General features: G+C 35.3%; 1 protein-coding gene across 1 annotated transcript in view; it reads left to right on the top strand.

Moving 5' to 3' along the window:
* The window catches only part of CCSER1 (coiled-coil serine rich protein 1), a 657,717-nt gene that overhangs the window by 396,295 nt on the left and 238,928 nt on the right, over nucleotides 1-22,494 (top strand). The window contains exon 9 of the mRNA XM_027706580.1: nucleotides 9,095-9,172. Within this exon, the coding sequence (XP_027562381.1) occupies nucleotides 9,095-9,172 (78 nt within the window). The remainder of the gene's footprint in view (nucleotides 1-9,094; nucleotides 9,173-22,494) is intronic.

The raw sequence follows: 22,494 nt of genomic DNA, 5'->3' as shown, positions 1-22,494 counted from the left end.
AGAAATTTTGTTGTCTGGTCAAAACTCTTCTACTTAGGAAATCAGTACAAAGCTGTCAAACATTACTGTGAGCCTTGGTTAAATAGTTTTTGGAATACCCTGATAATGCATATTAAAGTGTGTTGTTTTTGTCTTATTGAATTGAATATGATGTGCTTTATACTTAATTTTCAGTATCTAAATTGGGGTGAGTGGATAAGAATGGAGTGCATGAGTGGTGAACCTGAATTCACAATAAAAGCTCTCTACTTTAATAACTTTCCATTGTCAATTACTGGCAGACCCCATGATGTGGCTTCCGCTGAGAGAAGGTTCGCGAAGGGTAAAAGTGCCTTTTGGTCCTTGCTTAAGCAATTAATTGCAGAGGAAAAAGTCTTTGCAGTATGTGTAAGTGCCTGGTGTAGTGTTGGAAGTTTTTTCATGAGCAATACTACTAAATCGTGTTCTGAGTATATCTCCCTAGTCTTTTATTGAAACTCTCTGTTTCCCTATAATGCTTCATACCCCGCTTTCCCATACAGCCCCTAAAGACCTTTCTGAGCTCCTAAGTGTTATTTGGGCTGAAGGCACTGCGCAGCTCTCTGCCAGTTGCCTGTTCAACTGACTTTCAGGTTGAAGCTCGTGCTGAAGCCCCTTGCCAGCTTAGGCCCTTCTCATCTGTGCAGACAGTGATTTTCATGAAACTTACGGAAGCTTTAATTTTCTAACTCTGTCGCTTGGACTAGTTAGTACTGACCACTGTAATAAAAAAATTATTACTGAGGAACAGATGGACAGACAGCAGTGATCACTTCCAGCATGTGCATGTGAATATATGAACTTAATGGGCTGCCCATGAGTGTAGGACAAAAGCAAGCCACATAGTTGTCCTGTTCTGGCAGCGCTAAACCCAAACTGATGGTTCTGACCAAAATACTTGCCAAAATCTACAGATAAATTACTAAATAACTGGCATAATTTCACAGAGGGAACAAGTTAAAGAATGGCAGCTGTGAGTTGTTTTCAATATTGCTGGATATATGTACAGTGATACAGGGGTCATATATTGTTGATATCAGTGAATGAAACTACAACCCTATTTGTTGCAGAGATTGGTACAGGGATTTGTTGATTTCCACAGTGGCAGCAGTTATTTGATTTATGTTACTATTTTTCTGTGTTCATTTAACCAATGAATGATCAAAATCTAACTGCCTCATGCAGTTGTGGGGACAGTTTGAAAATGACCCTTTTCTTGTGTTTGTGCTACGTTCTCCTAATGCCACAGTCGTGAATCTTGTTCCTCAGGACAGCAGTCTGTAAAATTATTGTAAACACTTAGCGGTGTGAGGTTTAATTAATGCCAGAAGCCTTCAACAAACATCAGTTGCAATTTGGGATGTGCTGAGTTAATGATTCCTGCACTCTGCCTAATGCGTGTGCTGTTAAATCTGTGTGCCAAGTGACTGCTGCTGACATTAATCACATCCCACCGATGTCCCTGTGTGCACAGAGGGAATGGAAACCGCAATCCAAGAGTTGTATTTCACAGGCAACATGCTTAAACATCTCCACTTAGAGGCCTAAAGGACATGGTAGCATTTCACATGGTAGGGGAGAAAAACATAACAAAAAATTAGCAAGTGCTTTTGATACTTTCAAAAATTAATAAACTAACATCCCCAAGAACAACTTTATATTAAATGTGTTGCGGAGTCATCTGTTAGTTAATGCTAGATGATTTTCGTAATGCTGTAATTTTATGTTTTATTTGTTTAACCAGAGAGTTTTTCCTTTGATGAGTGCTGATAGTCACAGAAAAAAGAAAAAAAAAAGGGAAGAAATTATGGAAAAATAACCCCAACCCTTCTAAAACAGATGTTTTGGACAGACTGAAATTCTGTTTGTGTACCCATACAGAACCTGTCAGCATTTAAAAACATGTACACCATGAAAGTGATAAATGTGGTAGCGGGAAGAAGGATAAAGAGAAAAATCTGAAGTTATAAACTGTGGTTTCTTTCTTTACCAGACTTGAGAGGTTTATGTTCATTTACATGTTAGCTCTGTGTTTGTGGTCACCACAACTCTACCAGCTGAATCATGAGCATACCAGCTAGAGGTGATGTTGTGGCAGTATATTTTACTGAAAGCAGAAGCACATAAGGAATAATCTATCCAATCCATTTTGTCCTACTCTAGGTTCTTAGAGTTAATTCTTGCTAGACTATGAGAAAAGTGCTACTCCCATGAGAGAAATACTTGGAATAAATATGTTTATATCCTTGTCTAAGGGATAGGATAGAGATTTTCAAAGTTGGAGTTGTTTCTGAAATACCTGAACATTACTTTGCAAGGAATTTAATCAGAGACTTTGTGTCTCATCTCCATTTTCAACTAGTAAACATAAGAAAAGAAGAACCTAAATGGGGTAAAACCTCTTTATTCTTGATGACCAGCTTACGGGTCAACACTTGATTTGTACAAAAACAGTAACCAGTTTCATATCTTAAGTGGGGCTATTAAATACTGTTCAGTTAAGTAAATGAGAGCTCTAATTGAAGAGAATCTCACTGGTTTTTAGGTGATGTCCATTTAGATAAAAATGCTCAAGCACTGTGAATCAATGGTGTGCAAGTTGGATATTTGAACCTAAATGTGTAGTAATTCAGTATTGTACTGAATATTACTCATTGTCGTGGACTCTGAAAAGGTAACTAAGCCCAGAAATTCCTGTCTAATGTGAATGTGTTGAAATTTAATGGTGTGAGGAAGACTGCTTTTCCAGGACGTGAGATTTAGGCTATGGATTTATGCAGCACTCCATAAGTCAGCAGGTGGCTTCACACATGACCTTAACAAATAAATCACCTATTTTCTACTTTTCTTCAAATATTTGTGGGATGATCAAGTCAGTAGTACTAAGGTGGGTTTTGTTTTTTGCTGCTGTAAGGCTTAGTGTCCCAGTGTCACAATTTCTGAGTTATCAGACTGGGATAATACTGACTCCTAGTCTTGTCTGTTGGGTGTCATATTTTGGGAAAGGATTGTATTTATCTAGGTGGTCCTAACAGTTGGTGTAGCAGTGATAATCCAAGCATATATGGGTTGAGAGAGAGAAAATTCTGTATTAGATGAGCTACTGTAAGACTTACTAATATCTTCTTGGACATCTGGATGCAACCGTAACATAAATTAAAACTAAGAACAATGAATATTAAAAGTTCAAAACTACTTGTAGAGATAACTTCTACATGAATTACTATGCTTGATATGTCAGCCTTGTGAAGGGTCATGACTGCACTACTGCTTGTTTATTCTTTCTTTTCAAGGACCACTTTTCTCAAGTCGTGGTTTTTGTTTTTGTTCTTCGGGTGTTAAGATTGTCATCACTTGTTATGACCATATTATTCACAGAGTGTGACCCTATAAATTTTTTATTGTTTTGCATTATTCAAAACCTGCATGCCTATATCTGGGCCATATGTGACTGTGTGATCCTTGATTTTTTTTTTATTTATTTTTATTTTAGAGATGTGATCACTAGAAGAATTTCCTCTATACTTCTAGTGACGTGTTTACTTACACTTATGTTTAAAAGTAGCCATGAGAAATGTAATCAGTAAGGAAATGTCTGCTTGCTATTCAGCTTTACTAAATGAGTGAATTATAAAAATAAGCAGTAACCAGGTATTGCTTTAAAACATAAATCATAAATTTTAACACCACCTGAAAATGTAATCTTTTACTTTCTGGAACAGGAAATAATTAATCAAAATATATCTGTTGTTAAAAAATTCTCCTGATCCAAGAAACTCAATGGGTGTATTTTTTTTTTCATGTAACATAAGCAGATATCTATATTTTAAAGTATCTTCTCAAGATGATTTTTAAAAATAAATTCAAAAACTCATGTATATTTGCAAAATCCTTATCCTGACATTCTGGGGTCATCTCACGTCCCTGTAAAAATTTGTTTAATTTTGCAATACATACTCAAGTGATAATGGCAATGTTTATGATACAGCATGGTCCAGTCAAATAAATGAGAGTCAGAAAATACAATTTTTAAGACTCTTTTCCTGTCTCTGACATTTGTCAGCTCAGTGGACTAGGAGATTCACTTTTTTGTGTGTTTTCTGTTTTTGATTAGATAGGCTGTGCACTCAAAGCTTGGAATTGTCTTTTATTGGTAAGGTCATACAGCACTCAGAAAAACAGAAGAGTTTTTTAACTTGTGGGGCTTGGGCATGGAAAATTTAAGAAAATAATTGAGATAATAAGGATTTCAGAACTTTTAAAAAAATAGTAATAACCCTTTCTGGTTAGGATCTAGTAAAACTTTTCTGTACTGTGAGTGAGATTAGCTGGCATGTCTACAGCAGGACTTGCAACTCTATCAGAGTTGAAACCTTACTAAATATCGTTGATCTTCAAAGAGCTGTCCTGAAGTGATTGTACTTTTAAAAACTGTGGGGTTTTTTTATTAAATTTGGACTTGACAATAACTAATTATTTAAGTATTGCAAACTGCTTGGGGCTAGGCTTTTCTTAGCCTTTCTTGATTCATACTTGGATATTGTGTTCTGATAGAAATCAAAACAGAAGGTATGTTGTCTTTCATTCCAGATACTATACTTAGCATATGCATGGAACTTTGCTTTGTATTTTACAAAAAAATTATAATGTAATAATTGAAAAACTATTTTGGTTTGTGTGAGTCCTATGTGAAAACTTTGAACTCTTCACTGAAATTCCATGTTGTTTTGGTGTTTGTTGTTTATAGTAATTTGACAGAACTATAACCCTCAATGAAATCTGTATTTGTGCATACTTGGATGCATTCCCACCAAGTTTTCCCTTGTTTTTCTCCTGGTCAGTTGGCTAGTCTCCTTGGGGATGATCACACTCATTTGCCACTGTGATTCCAGAGTAATGCCTTGAAATTTGTTGTGGCTTTTGAGCACCTTAGTTCTCAGTACATCTATCTGTTGAGTGTTGAACCAAGCTGTAGCTGTTTTCTCATCCTGTACTGAAGAGACAGCTTGGCTTTTTGCTTCACAAAGCATTTTCAAGTGTGATGTGATTCAGCTGTACCACAGCTGATTGCTAGAGCTATGCTGTATATGTTATGTTTTCTTCCCAAACTGAGATTCAAACCAATAGGGACTCAATTTCTATGGAAATAGCTGTCATAAAGTCAATTCTGTAGCTCATTGTAGTCTGTAAATTAGGTAGAATAGATGGTGAAAAGAAGGATTTTTTTTCTGTTTGTTATCCCTTTGCTCTCACTGCCTAACTGCTGCTGTTGATTAAGTTTAATCCCAAAACACATCAAAATTAAAAGACTTTGCATTTTTATAAGTCTTCTGAAGAACAGCTTTTCCCCTCCAGTTCTGTGGTGAACATAAGTGGGGTAAATACCTGAAGCAAGGGAAACAATGGCTTGTAAGTTGTAAATCTGACCGCAGTGTTTATGACAGCTGTAGTCTGTTTTGGGTATATGCTGAGAGAAAATGTAAAAAAAGCACATTTGTCTTCATACAGTTGTACAATAATCTGTACAGACGATAGAAGAGAGAGGTTGAGTGTTTTGAGTATTAAGAGATTTGAAGGCTAAAAGTTAACTTACAATATTATTCTTTTTTAATCTAAGTAAGAATAAAGCTGAAACAGCTAGGGGTGAAGAGGAAAAGAAAAAAAAAACAAACCACCCTTTAATATGCTATCAGCTAGACAAAATAGATTCCTTAGGGGTGAAAGCCACAACTGTACTGTCCCGTAGACTTCTGTTTCCTCTAAAACAACTGGAACAGTAAATTTTGCTCTTTGACCATTCAAGGTGATTTTCAAGCATTTTCTTTTTGGAATTTGCAATTAAACAAAGCACCACAAGTGGTCACCATGCTGTCACAGGTAAGGAAATGGGTGAGAGAATAGTCACAAAAAATAACTTTGACCTATTCGCAGTCAGAGCTATGAAAATTGTTTCAATACTCTTTGATTCAGAGAAGGAACATTTTAGAAAACCAGTTTCATGTTTCAACATGATTAACCTATATTGATTCCCTAAAAATAAGTAGTCTGGTAGTAACTGATTCGACTTCTTTTCTACTATCTGTCTTTCAGTGATGAAGACTAAGGCCTTTTCTCACTATTTTGTCTTATATTTCACTTTTCTACTTTAATATTTTTACTTGGATGTTATCAGCTGATGTCTGTTATCTTCCTATTTCAGCACTTTTTGGTGATTTATTACAAGCATAGTAATAAAATAGTTAGTATTCAAACAATTACACTCTTGTAGTAGAGGTAGTTTGAGATATAAACTACATGTGAACTTATTCCAATGTGAAGAAATAGATAGGAACATGATCCTTATTGGTCGTGGTCTAATGTTTTTCACTAAGGCTGTTGAAATACTAGAGTCAGTAATCTCAATAATTTAAGCAACTGTAAATAATTGAGAAAATGTCCTTCCACATAGTTTTTATCTCTCTCTAACCCTAACATATTAATGCTCTCAAACACACACACATGTGTACATATATGTGTACGTATACTTTCATGCTATTTATTTTAGTAAGAAAGAATAACACACGGAATGGTAAGGAAAGATGTTCGTTTATGGTCTATCTTAAAAAGTCCTAAAAATATTTTTTAAATAAATTATTTGGTCCCTTCTTGGTCTTTAGAGAGGCAAAGATACCTATTTTGTTTATGCTATAAAGAAAAAGGATAAGGAAGAATCTATTTGCAGTTTTGTTACTACATAATATCTTATAGAGAAGGTGGAGCTGACTCAGATACACACAGAGAAAGGGCAGAAAGCAGGAGGATGACAATTGAACCTTCTGTGATTCCATGAAATCTCTCAAAATAAAAATTGTACCATTAAGGAATCCCCTTGTACTGTGTTTTGACTTTCTCTAAATCCTTACTTTGTAACACAGACTTACGAAAAAGCTTTTGTGAGCTTTTTGATGTTTGGGGAGAAGATGATAGAGTGCAGCATTTGAAGTTAGTGGTATGAAGACTGGGTCACATGTGGAAAAAGTCACTAATTATTCAAGTCCACCAGGAAGCCCCTGGAAGAAGGCAACTTTGGTGTTTTAAAATGGCAAAAAGTTCTCAAGGAAGTTTAAGGACTTGAAAAACCTTAAAAAATTGCTTTAAAGTGTTACTTTATAATAGTAACTGTCTCTGGGAGTAATGATGTGAAGGCGATAGAAGGCTACTGTGCAAATATATGTCCAGGTAACTTACTTCTTTGTTGTGAATTAATATTAAAGTGTAGTATCTGGCTTGTAAACATTTTTCATTTCCTGTTTTGCTATAATTGAGAAAAAGGAAGAGATTTTTAGTTCCAAATGTATGTTTTCAGTATCTGGGCACCTGGAAATTTTCAGTCTTTCCCATTTGTATTAGTTAGCTTACTAAAAAGTAAATAAAAAGTATTGCCACGTTAATGTAGAGTCAGAACTTGGATGTATTAAAAATGGATCTCACTACACATATGTAGTTAAATGAGCAGCTCAGGGAAAGAAGTGGATTTTGTTATTCCAGCCTTTCAAGATTTCCCAATTAATTAGTTGCCTTAATGAATGTTTTGACTTCCTCTGTGTTTTTTTCCCCTGTTTCTTCAAAACATATATTTGTCAATCCACAGAGAAAGAACACAAATATTAAATTTGATCAGATGCACAGTTTAATCCTAGTATTGGTCCAATCATAATGTCACTCGAACATCCAGTGTCTATGAATATCTCTGTTTGTAACTAGAAAATTCATGGAGCTTCTGAGCAGTAAAATATGATTAAATAATAGAGTAAATATGTAATAATATCTGTTTTTTAAACATGTAAAAATGCTGTCTGCACTGCACTAGTAAATTCAAACCTTGAGAAGATGAAGCTTTTCTTTTAGAAGTGAGATTGCCTTTTTTATGAATTCAGTTTTAACTCTAATTACATCAGCAAATTGAGGCACAAGTGTCTTATACAAGTGAAGAGATGAGTCTGAATTCTGTTTCCCCTCACCCCTTGTTTGCAGGGTTGAAATAGTGGAGATAAGGGTGACCTAGGTGTTGATGTCTTCCTATTGTTTACCTAATGTAGTAGTGTACATATCTTGCCTTGAAACAAGTAACAGGAGAACTTGAGAATCAATTAACTTGAAATTCAATTTAAACAAATTCTGTTTTATTGTGATACACACCTGTCTGTAACATTAAAATACACTTTTGTAGATCTTTAGGAATTTGAGTCCAAGATAATTATTTTGTATGGATACAGCTGAAAAATAAAACTGTATCAGTAGGTAGTAAAACATAAATCAGTACAGTAAAGGACTTTACTGATTCTCCTTCCCCTCCTGTGTGCCTTTTCCTGCCTTACCCCACACATTTACAGTTGTTTCATACTACGCTTTCTCCTGGAATCTAAAATAGTATATATACAGGCTTGATGAGGATCAACATTTCTGCTTAGTGATGAGTTTCAAATGAAGTATCAAAATACTTTTTTTTTTTTGATGAAGCATAATGGTGTCAAAACAGTAAGATATCTTTGCTCAAGCCTGTCTCAGAGATTCCATGTCACAGTTCCAAAAATGATTGAGGTACAGAGGGACAAGGATGGGAAAAGCAGAAACTAGTACAATATCGTGTTAGCATCAGGGGAAGATGAAGTCATCTCAGCGTTGTGATCTGCAGTGGAGTTTGCATATTCCTTAATGTTTCTTAAAAAAAATAAAAATTCTTTGTTTGCTGTTGGAAGAGTGCTGGTGTTTACAAGAGTTCCTGCAGCTACTCAGTGCTTTGTACCTGTATTTGCTGTGCTCTGTATCTGTATCAGATTTCAGTGACATCCTTCTTGTTGGCCCAGCTGTACTTCATAGTTGGACTGTCTGAGTTCACCCTCTGTTTAAGAGAAAGATAAATTTATAAAGGGATATAACAGTAAGGAAATCAACCTCCCGGTGAGAATAGTGCCATACTAAATCTATATCTTAACAGCTGTCCATGCATGACTTTTGAATTTATCTGGATATTTGTAGCTGTAAAGTCAGTGAGGAAAAACATGACTCACCTGTGCAATGTTATTTTGTTTTACAGGAAAAGGCTCAGTGCTTTCAGAAGGCTCTTCCTTCCCAAGCAGATAAATCCACGCAGACAGAACTTGTATGCCATGATGTAAGTAGCTGTATTAAACAGTATTTTTTATCATCTTTGTGGGTGTTCAGACTTCTGTCAGCTGGTTTGCCTCTGCTGCTGTTGTGTCCATGCATTGATTTGGCGATACTAAAATACCTTAGGAAACATGAAGATAATTATAACTACCTGCCATCACACCAATGCCCTGCTAATTTTAGACTTTACAAAGAGCTGAGAAATAGCATAAATGAATATGGAAGGTATCTATTAGTGGATTGTAATTTTTTTTTTCAGTATTCATTTGCACACTTACTGACACTTTAATTAGGTTATTATGTTTATAATCGTCCTATGCTGTCCCAACAAGATTTGAATTTTGGAAGATAATGGAGTAAGTACAGTTTTGCCAAGTGATCTTAAAATTCCGTTTCCTGAAGAGCATCTCTCAGAATTTCTCCTAGAATGTGAATTCGTAGTATGTATCCTCATGCAAGAAGGTAGTCAAGGAATATTCCTTAACTGTAGAAATATTTTTTCCCCCAGTTTTTCTAACTACAAGTATTTTGTCTATGGAATGTTGCTTAAATATATGCAAGAGATTCACTTGTTTACATGAGCCTCTTGAATAATCTTTGATTAAGAATGCCACTATGTGGAATATTTAGCACAGTTCTATTCTGTGATTTGAGCAGTCTAACAGTAATTCTTGCCAAAAACTGTTCTGCAAAATAAGGCTATGGCTGTGCGTTGGTATATATCAACATGCTGATTCAAATTTATGAAGAGAATGATAGAATTAAAGCAGGTTTTGAAACCTTCCTTTTGGTATGTTTTGTATCAGTGGAGCATTGAAGTTTTGTCTTATGAGTCTTTGCATAGTTTTCTTAAACTAGAAATGTAAAAGTTTCATGTTCTAATCTGAAAAGTTTTTGAACCAAAGTATGCTTCAGGTTTTTTTTCAGACTCTTTTAAGCTGATTCAAGCCAGGAGTACTAACATTTCTTTTTAAATTAAATACATTGCACAAAACCGTAGTTATAATTATTCTCCTTACATGTATTGCTCAACAACTGTGGTTTGTTAGATGGGTTTTTTTGAGTATTTTCTTATTTAGGGCAAATAAATCAGTATTTTGCTCAGTGTACCCATATGCACTGATTTCGTGGTTTTGGTTTGCTGAATATGAACCCTTATGTTCTACTTTGTATGTGAAATAATGTCTGGTGGAATTTACTGAAACTCTGAAGTGTGTATATATTACTGGTGAAAATGACATAATATTCCAAAATAATTAAAAACATTTTTGTATGTTGCAATAATATATCCATTTCTTCTGTGAGTAATTATCCTTAACAGCTGCTTTCTTATATCTTGCATGTTAAATAAAAGTCTTCCACTAAAAATGTTAAAATGCAATATGTAAGGTTTGGGGTTTTTTTGTATTGGTTTGTTTGGTTTTGGTTTGGTTTCTTTTTTTAACAGGTATGACTTAAGCATTTGGTTGTTCTCTCCCAAATCAAATATGCAGTACTCATGCTGGAGAGATTCCTGCTGTTAGCAGATTGTATCTTTTTTCCCTTTTTCCAGTCTGCGTTCCCTTGGAGTTTGAGAGAGGAGGTGTTCTATCAATAAAATAAAAAATAAAATTAGAACTCCCTCCCCCAAACAGTTACAGGTTTCTGGCTGAGATCTGAGTATTAAACATAATAATAACAATAAGTCAAATAAATCCCTTTCTTTAGCAGCATCCTCTTCAACATTAACAATGCATTTTTTAAACTTCCTGGTTAAAAATGTCTCTTACTTTGTCATGGTTGCAATAATATATTTTTTTAAAATAGGCTGTTGCAATGCAAGAACAAAAGGAAATGTGGAATGTTTTTCTATGGAACAATGCCTCACCTGTATTTATCTGGTACAGAGTATTTGTGCAAATTCCATTTCAGGGAATTGATTGCAGAGAAATTTGAATTAATATGCAGGAATAAGACAAGCCTGCTATCATCACCATGAAGGGAATTGAGTGAAGAAGGATGTGCAAATAAATAGTATAAACACTTTTTGTAATATTGTTAACACTTTTTGGTCTTTTATTTTTTGGATTGTGCAGCTTTTCTTCAGAGGATAGCTATTAATGATCGGTTCAACTGTGTTTCTGTGGAAACTAAGCAGCAATTACATTTGTATTCTTTGCTTTTGTATGAGATTTTAAAGATGAAGTTGTAACTGTGACAAGTAGTATCTGTTCATCATTTTATTCAGGATGTCAGTAAGTGTGTATAACTACAAGAACATTGTGCTATTATGAAATAAGATTCAATAGAAAAACATAAAACAGATCAGAGAATACAAGATATATTTTTCACTCCATTAGTTGCACATTCTGAGAAGAGTATACATTGAATACTTAAGATCTAGTTTAAGAGGTAAGCAGAAAATTTAAGTTCATTTCATCATCGTTACAGAGTTGCTGCTCTAATTAAAAAACAAAAAACAACAAAAAACAACCAACCAAAAAAAATAACCCTCATGTTTTTTATTTTTCCTTAATTCAACTTTAGAAGCGAATAGGGGTTAGGAATTTGTGTAGCATTATTTCATAAATGTTGTACAAATGTTGAAATACACTTCATAGTACAGTATTTCAGAAATGCTTAGGATAGTGCCATTGTGAATGGCTTGTTTTATATTATCGTATGTTCTTTTGTTTCACTGTATAATCTTAAAAGTTGCCTATTTTGCAGTGCAAAAAACTGAGACAGGTTAGCCCCAAAATAAAGCAATGCTTGGGTTTTTTTGACTTCTGGACAATGTCTCCAGTAGTTAAGAGACTATTCTTTAGCCTTGGAATTCATTTAGATGTGTCATTAAAAGTAAATGGAAGTTCTGACTTTGACTTAGATGAGGAATTAATCCTTTTGTCCATAGGGTGTACAGTAATGAAATAAAGCTGGAGGCTAGTCTATATTTAGGAAGGAATGGGTGAAGAAATGAGGAAATGCAGTGTTTCAAAGGGAAGAAATGTTCTTGTTTCTGTGGAGCTGTTCTGATGAAGCTTAAACAGTATTAAGTGAATGTTTATGTGTTTGAAAGGTGATGGAATTTAATATATTGTATTTTATGTTAGCAGCTATAACATAATTACAATCAGATTCTGGCTATCAAGATGATCAGTAAAGTTTGGATCATGCAATCTCCTGCAATAACTTTAAATTGCTGGATAATACTTCTGATAGATTTCTCTGTTTTTTTCCCATACAGCACACTGAGATTTTTCAACTGAAATTGCTTTACAGTTCTGTATTAGTAAGCAAGTGGAAGATAAAGTCTGTAGCAGTAAAGATAATGTTTCTCATAAAGAACTGTTTGAACTGGAAAGCACACTGTTTAATGTCTTTTCTATATTAAAATGATCTAATAAGAAACTTAATTATGGAATTAAAACATAAAGTTTAAAATAATTTTTGATAAGGATGAAAGAGGTCTTCCATGATGAGAAATGCTACTGTGTCCTTAAGTGATTAACATGACCACTTTGCTACTTGAGTAAATTGAAAGTAAAATACCAACCCAACTACCCTATGTATTCAATGGAGGACATTAGAAAGTAATCAGGGTTTCTTAGAAGGCTTTGTACTGCAGAATGTCAAGGGATCTTCATCTTGTGATAGTCCTAAATTTATTCTGTTTTCCAATATGTGTACTGAGAATCATTTAAAACACACTGGGAGTCTTGCATAAAGAGCCATGTGCACAACAGATTGATGTCAAGGCTGCTAAATAATAAATTATTAATGTCTTCAATAATCAATGCTAGTTTAATCTCCTTCATCTTTCTGTGCTTGCAAAGTCTTATTTTATTGAGAGATCAAGGCATAATTTCTTCCATGTCAATCAGGTTGCTAGAATGGACCGAAAGATGAATAGATACAGTCAACTAGCATTGGAACTGATCACAAGATCATGTTAAGGGATACAACTCTAATAAAGGCTTCTAGCTAAATAAGTAGTCCAAAGTATCATGCAGGCATCACACAAGCACGCTGCAGCATGTGCCACTGCTAATGCATTTTCATTAAAATGTGTCTCAAAAGCGGCATTAAACAATTGCAGTACAGTTCTCATTTCTGTCACCAAAAGAAGTCCAACTCGGCACCACTTTGTCAGTCTTTATCAGTCTTCAGATGAAAAAAGTTTGTACTTAATTTTATTCTCCACAGAGTAGAAATTCTGAAGAACTGACATGATTTCTGCAGTCTTTCCTGTGCTTGCCTTGTGCTGTTATTACAGCTTTCACATCTGAGAACTGCTATTCTCTTTGTTCTTTGTCTTTCATACTAAAAGTAAAGCTGATGTAAACAGATTTTGGACTGGTCCTAAACTCATTCCCTATTTAATGAGAGTTTTCTCCAGTTTAGTGATCCTTACATTTTGTATGATACTTCTAAAGTCTTGGACAACAAACTTGTGTGGCATTGCTCGCAATCTGCTACAGTTTGATTTGCATTGCTACAGTCAAAAATTACCTTTCCTTGGTGATCACCAGGATTGTGTTTATAACAGTGCTCTGTGATACACAAGAAGGCACTGACTTTTATCACCTGTACAATCATGCAGTATTAAAATCCATACTGATACATATTTTAGGGAAATTGTTTTGTAGCTTGCTGTGAATTGCCTTGGACATTGTGCCTCCTTTACCCTCTCAAAGCCTGGGTACTACTTTTTCCAGAGCCTCTGAGTTTCACTAGGAGGGAGTGGAAGACATGGAGGTGGATGCTCTAACTTTTCCCCTCCACCTCCCTTCTATGCTCCTTATTCTCCCTGGCAGTCAGCCAGCATAGCTTATGGATGCTGTGAAGGGACTGTGTTGCATTGTCCTCTAGGAGGGCGGAGGAATAGAATACTGAAGTACTTGAACTTCTTGAACTTTCCAGTTTAATCTAAATACTTTCCTGCCCACAGTATTGCATAGTTTGTTGCAGCATGAAATGAGTTGTATTTTGCCACTTAAACTAGAAAATACGTCCTGCTTCTGCCTCTCCTCTTCACCTTGGAGACTGATATCCATCTGCTATTGCATCTTACCACTAGATTATTTTTCTCCATTTATTTCTTATTTTCTCTCTGAGTTTATTTTCTAATGTATACAATGAAATAACACAAACTTATGCGTAATGTACCTTTGTCTAATGCAATTTTTTAAAAATACCTTTAGAAACCAAACAAGCCATTAACTATTTTGATATTTGCTTTGGTTGTATGTCTGTGCACCTATTTATATCTGAATATCCAAGTTGTTCTTGACATGCTACATCCTTTCCTACAACTTCCTATAGGAATCATTTTCTCTTCTAATGTGCAGTTCCCTTTTTTTTTAGTATACCATTTCAAAATACCATTTTAAAATCTACATATGTTTGAGGGTATCTTACTTACACAATGTGTCAAACTTTACATCCATTAATAGTGAAATGTTATGCTGAAACTTTTTTTGGTTTTAATGATTGCCTTCCACCAACCCTGACCAAACACACTGCTTCCCTATCCAACCCATGTGTACTTGGTGTTTGAATTCCGTTCAACCACGAAGTATTGAAGATGAAGGATTTGTTACACCTGCTCACAATGGGGATAAACAGTTCAAGTTACTGGTGCTGAACTTGCCAGAGGACACATGTGCTGAAAGTTTGGTATCTGTGGTGCTGTGCAAAAAGTGATACAGGTTTCCACATAAAGAAACTTCAAAAGTAACTGGGTTCTGGGACAGAAACTGAGGCTTGCCATGTGGAAAAGACAGGCTTCTACTAACCACTTTAATTCTGTGGCAGATTATCAGTAGGGTATTATGCATTTAATTTTGCCACCTTTAGGGAGTGAAGAACAATAAAATTTCTGTTCCGTGTGGTGTGTAATTGATATGAATGATCTTTAGTTTTGATTTGTGGCATGCAAGTTGGTTTCTGGCTGCTTGTGTAAATAAACTGTGTACTGCTTAAATATTTGTAGTAGTATGTGGTTTGATGATATAATAGCTGAGTTTCCTCATAGACCCAAACTTAACATAATGCGGTATTCTCTGTATCTCTAAAACACTGTTTTCCTGTAATATACTCTTCATAAACAGAGCAGTGTTCTTCTTGCCTGTTAAGTTTTCCATCTTTCTACTTACTCTACATTTTTCTGTCCTAAACTTCTTCTGTCTTGATATCTGCAGTTATGCTGCTGCTATCTCGCTTTTAAAGTGCAATAAAATATGAGGTATATAGAAATATTGACCAAACTTACTGTCACTAACGTTTGCTTAGGTGTCTTGGGGTGGGGGAGAGAAGAAGGGGAAGATGCAAAGAAGGGTGTTTAGTTATTACTACTTATTCATCCTAGAAGTTTTGTTGTTGGTTTTTTTTTTAAGACATAGCTTTTCCCACTTTTTCTGCTTTAGCTCCATCACTGTGTGCCCCTTATAGTTCTCCAGAAGTTTACTTTTTCACTTTATATCCATAAACTATAACCATTTTATCTCATTTCTTATTTTACTTTAATTTCTGTGCTGTACTTAGGAGTATGACTTACCGAAATTTTATTGCAGTAGTATATTTTCAGTATGTTATAGTTACATGGTTTCTATCATAAAGATGCTACCAGTCAGTTCATAACATGTCTCAGTATGAAATAAATGAGAGTTATCCCTAGAATTAATAGCATGTTCTTACTATATCCACTCTGACCTGTTACTCTAAGGAGAAAAAGAAGTCGGATACTGAAAAACAAGATGTTTCAATAGTTTTTATTTGATTGAAATTAAAGAGACATCGTTGTTCCACCAGATTATACCTTGCTGACTCATGCATTATGCTGAATACTAGCAGTGTCCTGTTTGTAAGGCTGGAAAATAGCAGCACTGAAGCCTTTTCAATGTTGTTCAAAAGAGTGAAGTGGGAATTTAGTGAAGTGCACTCAAAAACTATCAAAAATTCTAAAAAACAGCAAGATTTTGCAATAGCCTTTGAGTATATTTTCTTAAAAATGAGAAAAGTTTTGTTTCACCTTGAAGAAAAGATCAACAAAGAAAATTGAAAAATGAGGTATGGATAACTACTGCATTATAAGAAACATGGATGGGTTTTGTTGTCTTAGTACATTTGGAGTGAAAGTTTTTTAATCCGGAATGATCTACTGACACCGTTTTATCGTAATGTGGAAGTGGTTTATGTTGTATGTAGGTTTCCTTTATTAGCGTAGACTAACTCACTCTGGTGACCTTTTTCCAGTACAAACATGGTATCTCTTGTATATAACTGTTTTCTAATTAGAACCATGTCATACACAAGCTGCTGAGTCATATTTCTGGGTTTGTGTGCCTTGTCACTTAATTTGTTGGTATGCTGATGATTAGTGTGAAAGAAGCTTTATTATTACATGCTGCCTGCATGACTGCATACAACAGAAACAATCATTTTTCATTTAACCTTGTGTTGCCATCAAACCATGCATCACTAAGATTTCATTTAATTTCTTTTTTTTTTTTTTTCTTTTTTTTTTGTTTTGTTTTGTTTGTTTGTTTTTAAAGGCCCTGTGGAACTCTTCATGTTCTGAAGGCTTAGTTTACAAACCTATCAGCATCTCATTGGTTCCATCATTATTAAATTAAAAAACAACATCTGGACACTCTGCACTTATGGATTTAATTAAATTCTGCTGTATATGAAATGAACTGCAAGTCACCATTGCTGGCAAAATTCTACTACTTATCGTAACATTTATATTATGAACAGTGAAACCACTTTTTTTGGCAATATCTTCATTATTAAATGTATCTATGAATAAATTATTAGTAAGCTATCACAAAGTTATTATCTGAAATAAAAATTGTTCTTACCATTTTGTGCATTCAGTCATCCATTGGTGATTCACTGTAACTAAGAAAATCCTTTACTGATGCTTGTCTCAGAGGTTGAAAATAATGTCTTTAACATCTGGAAACCTGAGGAAAACATTACTTTTTTTTCTCTTCCAGTAGTAATACTTTTGCACCAATTGTGAATACAGGGTCAGGACCTTTCAGTATGTGGTCTATCTGATGAATGTTCATAATGATGTATATAATTCTTATATGGGACTCAAGAGACATTTCTGTAGGGTATTAGGTAAGCTTTTACAAGGCCAGAATTTACCCATCTTTATCCCAGGAAATAGGAGAGCTGATCCTAAAAACATACACTGATTTTTTTAATCCATTGGAATAATGGCTTTACTTTCTATCTAATTTTCCTGCAGCTTCTAAAGAGACATTGCTAAGACAGCATTAATGTGAGCAAAGTAAATGTTGCGCTTGCTGGACATGACTGTGCTACTTGAGTTGATAGTAGTTGTTGTCCAGAGAGGGTGGGATGAGAAGGGTAATTCCTAGTTTATGGCATTATTAAGCAAGAAACCACGAGCAAACAGTGAAGTTCACCACAAACACTGTCACCACTGTTAGTTGCTTCAGTGTAACCTTAGAATGGCTTAATTCACCTGAGGATGTACTCTACACCCACCCTTACCAGGTAAGATAAGAAGGTGCTTGTACCAGCAGTATTCTTTAACCTTTCCTGCTAATACTTTTTCTTACTAAAAGGAGACAAGACTTGAATCTTATTCTTCTGCCATTTCAATCGGGCCTCATAGTATGTAGTAAGAGCAGTTAGTCAACTGGAGCACTGTTAGGCACCTGTACCTTTAATTTCAAACAGAGGACATACTGCACTAATTTAAAAAACAACATTTCCGCAGTTATTCTTAAATGGAGCTGAACTGAAAATAAAAGCATTCAGCTAAATATTCATTCAGGGTCTTTAAAGTGAATGAACCTTCTTCATAGGTGATGTTGCATTATGTTGGCTGAAATTCTGTACCACTTAACATGATGTTATTGTTTATCAGTCTTATATCAACTTTTGGTCTTTCATCATAGCAGTCATCTTGGGCATCCTCTCTTGCCCTTTTGGTCAGGCTACCTGAAACTTCTTTGCGGGTTTAATTGTGTAGTTCTTACTGTATTTGTTGGAAGTATCTTGTAAAACCAATTAAGTAGCAAATGCATAATTTAAAGAAACTACAGAAATGAGCATGTGCATGTTATCTTTTTGAACTTAACCTGTTACCATTCTTCCTTCTCTTCCTTGGTCTAGAAAATCCTTTTTGTAATCATTGATGAGCATAGAAATGTCTACCTCTTGCTGCTGTTGTGATTCAGACTTCAGGGACAATCAACACTTTATATGCATAAGCAAGACCTTAATGCTAGTTTAATTAAAGTCTTAACAGTCTGATCAAAGACTTTTTACAAATTATTGTTGCAGTACAGAATGATACTAGCACATCTAGTTGGAAAAAAAAAAAAATTAAATGTACATAATGTTCCCAGTACCTGTCTCTTTCGTTGATGTATTGCTCACTCTTGCACAGACTCTTGTGATCTGGAGTCCAATGTCCTCTAGTCAGTTTTGGGAGTGGGAGCATTACAGTAAATCTGCTATCACAGCTCCGTGGAAGGAGTCTGGTAATAATGTTGATTTCTTTCTCCTCATTCTGGAATCCAGATGGGATCTCTCTAATATGTTTGTTAACATGTTGTACACCTTGCTCTTTATCATTGGTTGCAAGTTTATGTGATATCTGTTATCCTTAAAACTGGTTTTACCATGCTCCAAAGATTTCTTTCCTTTGGTGGTGAGTAACTTCATAGTCCTGGAGCTCTATTAAAGGTGTTACACCACACAGCTATAAAAACCCAAACAGCTGGTGCAAAAACGTGATAGTAACCTGGTCATTAGATAACTGCCCTTTAGAGCTTAAGTAAAATATCCCACAAATATCCAGAAATAAAATATTCTGTAAATATCCAGGCAGGCCAGGCAAAACCAAATCTTGATGCCTGTGTCGTTAGCTTGATCCAAAGCCTGCACCTTGTTCCAAGCAATGGCAGCACCGTGTTAACAGAGATACAACGCTAAAACAGTATTGGCAAAATACTTTGTTCTCATTCTCAGCATTGGCATTTAACAAGTACAGGAGTTTGTTATTTTAACTAGCACACATTGTTTTTCTCTATTTGATGCATTTCAAGTGATACCAGATAACCTGAGTTTGCTTTCAGCACTTTGCTCCAGGGACTTGTGAATGTGCGAGTGCAAGGCTGTTTCACACAGCACAGGAGGGGGAAAGTAGAAATTGAGGACTGAAAAGTAACAAAGGTGCAAAAATGTTACAGCTAGAGCAAATATTCTGTGGTAAATGTTAGAGAGGCTGAGAAGGAACATGAGTGATTTTAAGAGGAGTCAGATTATAAGCAGTCAGAAAGGAAGACGAGTCTCAAAAAGCCTGGGGTAGGATAGAGAGGCAGAAAGGTTACATTCTGCTTGAATTGAAGGGAGATGTTTTTTCCAGTCAGTGTTTTGGGTTTTTTGCCTTTCTTTTTTTATTTGGTTTTCTGAAGCAATTTCAATATGAAAACACACAGAACAGTGTGAATACTGGCATAGAAGGTATTCTGCTGTACTTCAATAAGCATTTGGGCCAATAAAGAATTCCTGTAGCTTACAGTGTTTACAAAAGGTGTTAAAAATAATTTGTAACATAATCATTGAGGCTCTTTGAGGACATAGATGCTGTGTGCATAGTGGGCATAGGTGAAAGAGCTGGAAATTTTGTTGTTTTAAGTAGATAGGACATCAATGGCTTACTTCTGGAGCTGAGTTTACCCAGTGTTGACCAGTAGCTTTTAGGTATATTTACAGTATTTGGTCACTTAGATAATAGTTTAAACTGTTCAGGATGCTTTAGACTTTTATGTAAGTGTTAAAACTTAGGAGGACAAAGCCAGCATATAATATGTGATCTGTGTTTTACTAACAATAGAAACAGAAAATGCCATTTCTATCTCTGAACTATTACTAGTACTTTCTCAATAGAAGTGCAGTGAGAACTATATCCAGGCTGTGTACTCGTCCTTCATTTTAATACAGTGCTGTTTTAGTATTCATTTATTCATTTTTAGTAATGGAAGCTTCTACTTTTTAAGCGTCAACAGAATATTAACATTAATGATAAAACAGCAAGAAGGAGCATGAAGGGAAAGGATTATAAATGATATTTGGGGAATAGTAATATGTTTCTTTTGTAGTGTACAAAAAGGCATTAAATTTAAACAGAATCTACTGGATATACCAGCAATAAAAGAAAAAAAAAAGTTCTGTTTGATTACTAGCAAATGCATTGCCAAAAAACTTGCAAAGATATATTTTTGTGTGTGCATGTATTAAATCATGCTGAAGATGAAAGTGCACAAATTAGATACCATATTACAACTTTATATTCAGTACTAGCTTCATTACTTTCAGGGAGATTTTTATTCATCTAAAAACACCCAGGAAAAGCTTGGTGGTGCTGTTAATGATAACTTTAATGATAAAATTAAGTGGTACCTTTGTATTTGATACTAAAGTAGAGGGGCTTGATCTATATTGTGTAATGGTGCATCCATACTATATAATATTTGCAGAGAAATGCCAACACCTGCCCTGACATATTACATTTTAAGCAACGAATGAGGAATGCACAACTGCATGAGAGGAGCAGATGATAAAGGCGGTAGGACCTTTATATCTTAAATATATGAAACAATTTTAAGTGCACACATCAAAGACGTGGGCTTTCCAATGTGCAAGTATTAAAAAGTGTCCGTGTGAATATCTCTTTGTGTATGTGTGTACATCTGTATTTCATCCTCCGGTCTGTTAAATGATTCGGGAAAAAAGATTAATGTGGAGACAAATCTACTACTGGAGTCTTGTCAGGTTATGAATAAATTCTGCAAAGATAACCCCTAAGAAATTGCCAGATTTCAGCTTTTACAGAAATAAAGACAACATGAAGAAAGAGAAGAAGTTTCACTGGCTTGAGTGAAAGTTTGCAAATGGACCAATTCAATAATTCAGTCTGGCTCAATGAAGTCAACTTCTGAGGTTCATTATGTTTTGCAAGCATCCGGGTACCCTGAGAAAACTCAAGTGATAGCAGATCATGATTAAAAATCCTGAGACTAATGATGAACAGTTGGCTTTTCAGGGATCTTCTTGTATCTACTTATACTCCTACTGTCACAAGTTTGGGTTTTTTTAAAGGCTTGTGGAACTGTCCCCTCCTGGCACTGGAAGTTGCTTATTAGAGAACAATAGCTAGCAGGCTAGTTGCTTGCCAAAAGCTTGTTCATATATATATATGTAGAGCAAAATAAATCCAGGGATTTTTAATCATTTTGATAACTGGACAGAAGTGAGCCCCTTTTTTCTATGTGAGAAGCTCTCTGAATTGCAAAGCTAAATATAATCTGAGCTGAAGCCACAGGTAATGTTACTTATGAGACTCTAGAAATTATGAGAGCTTCCCAATGAACTTGAGGCACAGCTGAGAGGTTGTGTCATTTGTTCTTTCCTGGTTTTTAATTGGGATCTGGAACTGAGGGTCTTAACTGTGCTTTGGGAGACACTCCAGTGTGGGCTCTCCATGGGCTGCAGTTTCTTCAGGGCATATCCATCTGCTCCAGTTCAGTGGTCTCCACAGGCCACAGTGGATCTCTTCTCCAGTGCCTAAAGCACCTTCTCTCCCTTCTTCGCTGACTTTGATGTTCACAGAGCTTTTTCTCACGTTTTTTTTCCTTTACTCCTCTGCTCCCTGGTGTTTTACCCTTTCTTAAACGTTTTCACAGAGGTGCCACCAGCTTTACAGATACTCACTGTGTCATTTCTGTGGGTCCATTGCGGAACTACCTGGAAGCATTTATGTCTGGCATGGGACAGCCCATGATCTTTTCTCACAGAGGGCGCCCTGCAACCCTCCTTTTGCCAACACCTTGCCACATAAACTCATTGCAAAAGCAACAAAAGCAAAGCATAACCCCACAGCTGACCTGAATGAGATGAATGTTAATTATCTTATAATTGATTTTCTTTATGTTAGGAAAATGCTTCCATGGAGTTACAGATCTGTTAATATATGAGATAAGTATTGTAAAATGGCTGATTAGATGTGTGAGTTTAGCTCCATAACAAATTCAGAAACTAGTGAAACAGCATAACGTGGATACGCTGTGATTGGTGGTGTTGGTGATGACTGTAGTGAATTCATCCATCAACTTGCGTTTGTACTCCAGGCCAAGAGACCTTTTTTTTCCCTACAGGAGCTGGACATTGTGTTGAGTGTGTCATTCAGGTGGTCCAAACCTCAGAAAAAGAAAAGAAAAAATTACAAATAGTATCATTCTATTTAATTATGTTCTTAGAACAGTTAGTCTTCGTGAATTACACAAAAACATGGAG

This window comes from Neopelma chrysocephalum, unplaced genomic scaffold (genome assembly GCF_003984885.1).
Source record: "Neopelma chrysocephalum unplaced genomic scaffold, ASM398488v2 Primary Assembly neopelma1_382, whole genome shotgun sequence".
Lineage (NCBI taxonomy): Eukaryota > Metazoa > Chordata > Aves > Passeriformes > Pipridae > Neopelma > Neopelma chrysocephalum.
Note: the sequence above shows the minus strand (reverse complement) of the source record. Positions and strands in the feature narration are given on the sequence as shown.